This window comes from Sinocyclocheilus grahami, unplaced genomic scaffold (genome assembly GCF_001515645.1).
Source record: "Sinocyclocheilus grahami isolate Dianchi unplaced genomic scaffold, SAMN03320097.WGS_v1.1 scaffold579.1, whole genome shotgun sequence".
Taxonomy (NCBI): domain Eukaryota; kingdom Metazoa; phylum Chordata; class Actinopteri; order Cypriniformes; family Cyprinidae; genus Sinocyclocheilus; species Sinocyclocheilus grahami.
In genome coordinates this window covers 511,620-519,879 of record NW_015505758.1, presented here as the reverse complement: position 1 = coordinate 519,879, position 8,260 = coordinate 511,620, and the positions used below count along the sequence as shown (strand labels likewise).

The window sequence follows — 8,260 nt, the reverse complement described above, 5'->3', positions numbered from 1 at the left end:
AAAGAAGAGCCGAGCATCTCAGGAGCGACTCAGGCGTTAGTTTAATGTCACCTCTTAGGTCACATTGATACGCTATTTCCTCTTATTTAAAAAAGGCTTAAGTTATTTTTGATCAAGTGTGATGATAATAGAAACCTCCATCATCCTCTAGTATAATGAGCAGAGATCATGGATCAGGTATCGAGTGTTTACTGAATCTTCAGCTCAGTGTGTGTTTGAGTCTCCTCAAGTTCTTCTGTCCCTCATGTAAAGCTGGTGAGCCGCTGTTTGTTCTGTCTTTCTTGAAGAGTGTCAAATAAGTGTCAAAACTGCATTGATTATTCAGTCGTGATGATGCTGCATGGAAACGCTCGAGTCATTTACTGTATAAATAAATGCATTGTTACATCTGGATTATAATTACATAAGGTATAGAAAAAACATGGTAAAACAGGGTATTTGGACATGTACCATTATAATACAATGTTTGCTCCCCACATGTACCATGGTAATACCATGGTTTTTAACATTTATCAGGGTAATCTTATGTATTTTGTCATGTATGTGTCATTTTGTCATGTATGTATCATTTTAAACCTATTATATAAAGCAACTTTACTTAAAGTTCAAGCCGAACCAAGATTCACTATGTAAATGTCGTGGCATTATGATAAACAATAGTAGAGCTCAGAATTGTGCCTCATAACTGTGAAAATACAAAATGCTGTCTTTTACAATGAACCATCACTCACAGCTAATAGTTGCTGTTTAAACTGTAAAACTCCATATTAAAAGCTACATGCTTGATTTCCCTATAATACAGCTAGAAACTAGTCTGTGTATCTCTCAGAGTCACACTCATTACACAGTGACTCATGTGTAAGAAGGTGTAAGTCGGTCCAGTGCCTTTTCAGCCCTCGTTTGAGCAGTTCACTTGATAAAGAGACTGCGGATCGATGAATTCTGAGCAAACCGACAAACTTATTGACCTGGACGGAGAAATGGCCAGTGTGTTTGTTTGGACGAGGTTCTTTGGTGCCTCATAATCAGTGGGAAGAGGCATGAGGGCTTCTGGGTAATGGTAGCTGACATTAACATTCAGATCCAGAAACAGTGTTTCCATCCTCAGGCGCATTTCATTCCACAGTAACTTCTATCATTGCTAAAAGCTTTTCATTTAAAGCTACTTAACCAACTTTATTCACATTTTGAGGGTAAAAAAATGTGTTCTTTGGGGCGCCGTGAGTAAGCAAGAATATTTCAGCATTTGTCTCTCTGGAAATGTCTCTTAATCAGATGCACCTCAATCTACTGGTGAACAAAAGCATTTGCATCAGCTGCACAGTCAGGTTGTATCATAGCGGCGGGTAAAAATACCAATTCCCTGCCGTCTTACTGTGTCATACTTACTGCTTATTCGATATCATATCCATCTGACGTATGAATTATGAATGAGTGTCAAATGTGTGTGTGATTGAAACTGCTGACGGATGAATTCTAGACTGATGTGAAAAATCAGCACCGCCCTGGACAGAATCCACTTCCCCCAGCAAAGCACTCACAGCTACATTACATACAGTTTTAGGATTAATCAGACAAAGGTCTGTCCAAATATACAATTACAGATTATTAAGGCCAAAAACAAACTCTGCAAGTATGCCAATATGTTCATGAAGGAAACAATCCTCTGTCCTCAAGGGGTCGACAGAGTTACCTTTAAATGACTCTTTAAACCCCAAGCATTTTTATCTTACCTTCAAGTGCATCTGGGAAGCTTGTACCTCCAAGCTTCATTCCGGGCATTCATTGTTATGCATTCAAGTCAGATACATACCATGGAACCAATCTAAAAAAAAAAGAGTAAATTATATTGTAAACAATAAACCCAAATAACTACGTAATTCAAAATGATTATTTCTATCATTTTTTGTTACATAATTTTTTATTTATTTACTTCACACTTGTCTATATAGATCAATTCGGAAACTCCCTCTAAAGTTTTCCACTCGTAAACAAGTCTTCGCTTGCACGGACACTCATGTGCTTGTAAATTGTAATTACAATATTTCCACCTTGAAGGGGACATTATTCACTTTTTACCTTTAAATGACTCTTTAAACCCCAAGCATTTTTATCTTACCTTCAAGTGCATCTGGGAAACTTGTACCTCCAAGCTTCATTCCGGGCATTCATTGTTATGCATTCAAGTCAGATACATAACATGGAACCAATCTAAAAAAAAAAGAGTAAATTATATTGTAAACAATAAACCCAAATAACTACGTAATTCAAAATGATTATTTCTATCATTTTTTGTTACATAATTTTTTATTTATTTACTTCACACTTGTCTATATAGATCAATTCGGAAACTCCCTCTAAAGTTTTCCACTCGTAAACAAGTCTTCGCTTGCATGGACACTCATGTGCTTGTAAATTGTAATTACAATATTTCCACCTTGAAGGGGACATTATTCACTTCAACATTAATATGTGAAGAGTTTTACTAACCTTGTCTATCTTGATCATCAAAATGCTCTTGCTCTACCGATACAGTTAGAGTTTAGCATGGTCATATACGAAGCAATGTTAACGTGTTTGGTTTTGGCAGAATAGATCTGCGACGCTGCTGCTTCTGCTGCGGCAGGGCAAGAACCGAGACTTGCTACTGCCAATACATCCACAGACACACTGCTGTAAGCATGTATGAAATATTGCTGCTGCACATCTAACGTACATGAATTTACCCCGCACATATAACATATGTGAAATTACCCATAGCAGATCTATACAGGTGGAGCTGGGGAAGGTGGAGGGTTTCTGAAAGCACACTGCAAACTGCTACAGTGATGAAAGTGTTTGAATGTTGAGCAGCAAGCTAATTGACTGCTGATTCGAAAAGAACCAATCAGCTGTGCCATGTGAATGATGATGAAATTATATCAGATAGAGTTAGAAACTATTGGCCCCAAGGAGTTTCATGACGGAACTTTTTTTTTTCTTTTTCTGAGAGACAAAACTGACCTGATAAAGAACTTGGAAACATCAGGATGAAGGTCTCTTACAAACAATGAGACCACATTGTCATCAGTCAGAAGCATTTGCTGTGGTAAATGATGGCATCTTTCCTAAAAAAGAAGATAAAGGGTAAATAAATGTCAACATTAATTCAAACAAGAAAGAAAACGTGTATTAAAAATGGCTCTCTATTATCCAGAACACTGTGCAATCGTGTTCTCCATGATACAGAGCAGGAAGTTTATTATTTGTCGAATGTATTGTAATGTGATTAATGCCTAATGACTGATGATCTGTCATTTACAGGCGTGCATGGCCACAGACTTGTGTAAAATAAATATGATTTGTGATATTTAATTTAGTGAAAAGTTTAATAAAACAAATAAACAAACATACATTTATGGTTTGATGTCTGCTAAACCAAACCAACCAAATACAACTGCTGATACGTACAAGATCAGCAGATATTCATGAGGCAGCTCAGACATCTGGACCTCGAACAACTGTTGAATATCATCCAAAACTAACAAAACGCCTGATGAACACCTGATAAAGAACTTGGAAACATCAGGATGAAGGTCTCTTACAAACAATGAGACCACATTGTCATCAGTCAGAAGCATTTGCTGTGGTAAATGATGGCATCTTTCCTAAAAAAGAAGATAAAGGGTAAATAAATGTCAACATTAATTCAAACAAGAAAGAAAACGTGTATTAAAAATACCAACACAGTTGTGAAAATGGCTCTCTATTATCCAGAACACTGTGCAATCGTGTTCTCCACGATACAGAGCAGGAAGTTTATTATTTGTCGAATGTATTGTAATGTGATTAATGCCTAATGACTGATGCTCTGTCATTTACAGGCGTGCATGGCCACAGACTTGTGTAAAATAAATATGATTTGTGATATTTAATTTAGTGAAAAGTTTAATAAAACAAACAAACAAACATAAATTTTTTTGCTTCACTTTATTATGTTAATTAAATTACCTAGCGTTACCTACCTATCACTACAAAACTGCTCAAAGAAAATGTTGATGCTAAAAAAGGGTGAACAATTTATAAACCAAGGAAATAGTTTTGTAGTGATTTTGCAGTTTTATACATCTTGTATATATATAAATAGACCATATATATATATATATATATATTGTATTGGGGCTAAATGTTTTAAGCAGTAAAAATGTTCAAACACATTAAAGTTTGTCATTTTAAATATGTATACATCTTCAAAAACCTTAATATGTAGAAACTACTATATGTAACAGTTTGATTTCCCCTGAAAAGTGGCTTTTTCAAGCATTGTTGTTCAACCAACCAATGGCAGATGGCAATAGTGTTCTGTGACTTTGTTGGAAGTGCAAACTTTTTCTCAGTGAAGTTGTACTAGTGGTGCTGAAATAGTACTCCTTGATTCAGCACCATGGACAGCAGCCTTTAGTTTTGTACAGTTGTTACTTTTATACATAGTGTTTACTCATAGGGAGAAGAAAGGCTATCTCTTTTCTGCCCCACACAATCTAAATGTTTTAAGCAGTAAAAATGTTCAAACACATTAAAGTTTGTAATTTTAAATATGTATAAATCTTCAAAAACCTTAATATGTAGAAACTACTATATGTAACAGTTTGATTTCCCCTGAAAAGTGGCTTTTTCAAGCATTGTTTAAGAATCTACCAACCAATGGCAGATGGCAATAGTGTTCTGTGACTTTGTTGGAAGTGCAAACTTTTTCTCAGTGAAGTTGTACTAGTGGTGCTGAAATAGTACTCCTTGATTCAGCACCATGGACAGCAGCCTTTAGTTTTGTACAGTTGTTATTATTATACATAGTGTTTACTCATAGGGAGAAGAAAGGCTCTCTCTTTTCTGCCCCACACAACCTGCATGATTTTATTGAATTGATCATTACACACCTCCACCTTTCATGCTTTTGTTGTCAAAGTACAAGTGCTGAATGGAGAAAGAAGGTAAAAGCGCTTCAGCGTCCGAGTCAAAGTGTTGTTATAATAATCTTCTGCTGTTAGCTTCAGAACTGTTGATGCTGCCTGACGATCATATGCGCAATTAAGCACTTTTTTTGGCCAGTGCTTTCACAGAAATGTACCATAACCAAAATACCATAGGTACTGACCATAATAAACAATTTGGGATCTGATTCAAAAAGTGTAGAAGAATCCTACTGTCACCAAGTTACCACAGTTTTCCCATAGGAACTGTATTAACAGTGGTATTATGTAAAAATGATGGTTTTAATGGGAATTTTCTGAGGGGAGAGTGAGCACTTCTTTAAGGATCACAGTGAATATTGATTCTTGTGAGATTCACATGTCAGTGATATTATTGTATGCAAATGATGCTATGTTGATGCTGGATGACATTGATATGTAGATGTTTATTTGCATCTTAGTGCAATACCAACAAGACTTATATTGTAATTATCTTAATTTCTTCTCCTAACTAGTATTTTTGATGGCTTACACCAAAATCTAATAATTTCAGTAGCAATGTTTGCTACTTCGAAACCATCATTAATGAATACGGCATCATCTTAAAAAATAGGTTGTAATACATCTTATAACAGCAACCGCTGCGTTTTAGTTGAAACTCTGGTTGCCATAATTAAATGCATACGTTTTGTGAGATTGTCTTTATTGCCATTCTCACAAATGCTTCTTAACATTGTATTGTCACAGGGACATGTGATGTGCAGATGTCAGGATGTCTGTAAAGTGTCAAGTACAACATGGAAGTGATAAGTTTTACTAACACAACTGCCAAGGCTAAAAATGTTGCTGTTTTCCAAATATTATTACAGCATGTGTTAAAATGAACAAGATATAATCTCTGGTTCTTCATTCATAATATTCACATTCAGGTTACGTTTGAGAACTGAGTAGTTCACCTGTAACTCTAACACTACTGTCTGCATGTAATTTGCACTGTCTCTGTCTCAGACAGTCACTGTTCATCGCTGTTTAGGGAGGTCAGAGGTCATGTAGATCTGAATAAACACTAGTCAAATCTCTGGGTACTGAAGTCACAGCTGTGTCTGACGCGACGCTCAACAATTCATTTACTGTCAGACACTGAGACGTGACCGTGGGAAGTTTTCCAGCACAGTGCTAAATATGCACACAGAGTTAGATTTACATTAAAATTACCTGCAGCATTATCTTAACTATTTATACAATTATTACTATAATGCATCAATATATAAAAAGTGAGATTAGACAGTTGGGTTTAGGTGTTCGGTTGAAATGTGCTAGTGTTTACACTAAGGCAACCCATTTTAATTTTTGAAAACCACCAGATCACCCAATATCATATTATTCAGCTCTTTAAGCTCATATGTGTATTAATTATAGTGTCTTACAGCCATTTACATCCTCATATTCAGAGTGATTTCAGCTAGACAACACTCAGTATTTCTTGTTTTCTGGCTTCTGACTCTTTGTCCTCTGAGGGAAAAATGGCTCATGTTTGAATCTTTGCCCCACGTTTTCCTGCATTTGAGACATGTTTAAACCTTGTTTTACCCTGAAGGGATCGCTTTCATGGACACACTTCATAAACCTTTTGTCCATCCTCCAGTTGCCTTTCTGTCTTGGCAATAACTGCTGGACTTCTTCCTGCTTTCAGCTGCAAAACAGCATGTCAAGGGCTCAGTGTAACGTTTCTTTAACAACCCCATTTTTGATTCAGCACAAAGTGAGGTGTTGATATTGTAAGGTCCATTGAAGAGCATGTTTGAGATAAATTCAGCACGCTGATGTTCAGACAGCGTCCCACAGCAGCTCTGAGCTCCACAGGCTGTGAAGATCATTGAGTTTAGTGTAATCAGCACCTGCTGGCTGCTCGTACACTCGTGAACGCTGAACGGCGGGGATCTCGCAGGATTGAGAAAATACCCGTGTTTATGTAGTTAGACCTGGCCACATGAACTGTGTTGTTAGTTCACTTCAAACCGACATCTGATCATCTGGTGTTTTTTGGAGATTTATCAGTTTTTCCTTCATCCTTCACACATTTTCAGGTACAGCCGTGTCACATTAGACAACAAACTCAAACGCCTCCATGTGTATCGCTGCAGGGATTTTCACTCCGACATCCCTGTAGAATCTCCTCCTGTGTGTGTTAGTCGTCTGACTTCTCATCACCTCCTGCCTGTGTCTCAACTGTTCTCTTTAAATAGTGTAAAGATGTTTAAATGGTACTAGCATCTATAAATATCGGAATGAAGGGGAGGTAAACAGATGGGACATTATAGACTCATTATACATTGCTACTGCATGAACGGCTGCTAATGAGAGTAAAAAGTTGTGATAGAAATGCAGGAGCAGAAAACCCTTCTCCCCCGTCTGCTGGTCATGCTGTGGGTGGTCAAAGCCAAATCTCCCTGTGAGTCGGGCTTTAATGTTCATTAATGCAGCTTTCTGGAATGCAGCTCACAGCTTTTCTTGCTCTCTAACTTTAATAGAAAACTTCTAAAGCTGTTTGTAGTTTAGACTTATAATGATATTCAGACTCAGATGTGATTCTGATGTGGTAAATGTGTAGATTATTAATGATTCACTTAACATTCACCAATCCAACTACATGTAAGATGAATTTGACAGCTTTTTATTATTTCCTTGTCGTCTAAATTGGTTCACGCTGTCAGTTTGTTGACTAAGTCTGTTGTGACAGAGATATCATTATTTCTGTGTAGTAATTCTGGTGTGATTTATTATATGTCGACATTTGATGGAATTTAGTTGCTGTGGTTCAAAAAGCTGTAAAATTTTTTGTCCATCTTCACACCAGGAAGCTCATTAGTGTGATAAAAATGCACAGCGATGAGTTCAGATATGGCAGTCAGAGCTAATTTGAATTCAGGAAAGTCATGTGACAGCCAGTTTAATGAAGCCCAGACTCCTGAGATACTTAAATAGCATAAATTGTTCCAGACATTTCTCTCACCTTACCTCTCTCTCATGTTCTCATTGCTGGTGTTATTCTGCAGGTTTCTCGCGGTGACGCAGTTCTCACCGACTCACGCTAGAAAGGCCTTCCCGTGTTTCGACGAGCCCATCTATAAAGCCACATTCAGAGTGAGTCTGAAACACGAGAGCTCGTATCAGTCGCTGTCTAACATGCCAGTGGAGGCCTCGACGTCTGACGAGGACGGATGGGTGACCAACCATTTCTCCAGGACGCCCCGCATGTCCACGTACTACCTGGCCTGGGCCGTGTGCAACTTCACCTACAGAGAAGCAGT

At 37.4% G+C, this 8,260-nt stretch overlaps 1 protein-coding gene across 1 annotated transcript in view; it reads left to right on the top strand.

Annotated features, from left to right (window-relative positions):
- The first annotated feature begins 3,869 nt into the window (after positions 1-3,869).
- Positions 3,870-8,260, top strand: part of LOC107556778 (thyrotropin-releasing hormone-degrading ectoenzyme-like) — a 7,836-nt gene continuing 3,445 nt past the window's right edge. The window contains exons 1-3 of the mRNA XM_016239984.1: positions 3,870-3,885; positions 4,946-4,970; positions 8,006-8,258. Of these exons, the coding sequence (XP_016095470.1) occupies positions 3,870-3,885; positions 4,946-4,970; positions 8,006-8,258 (294 nt within the window). The remainder of the gene's footprint in view (positions 3,886-4,945; positions 4,971-8,005; positions 8,259-8,260) is intronic.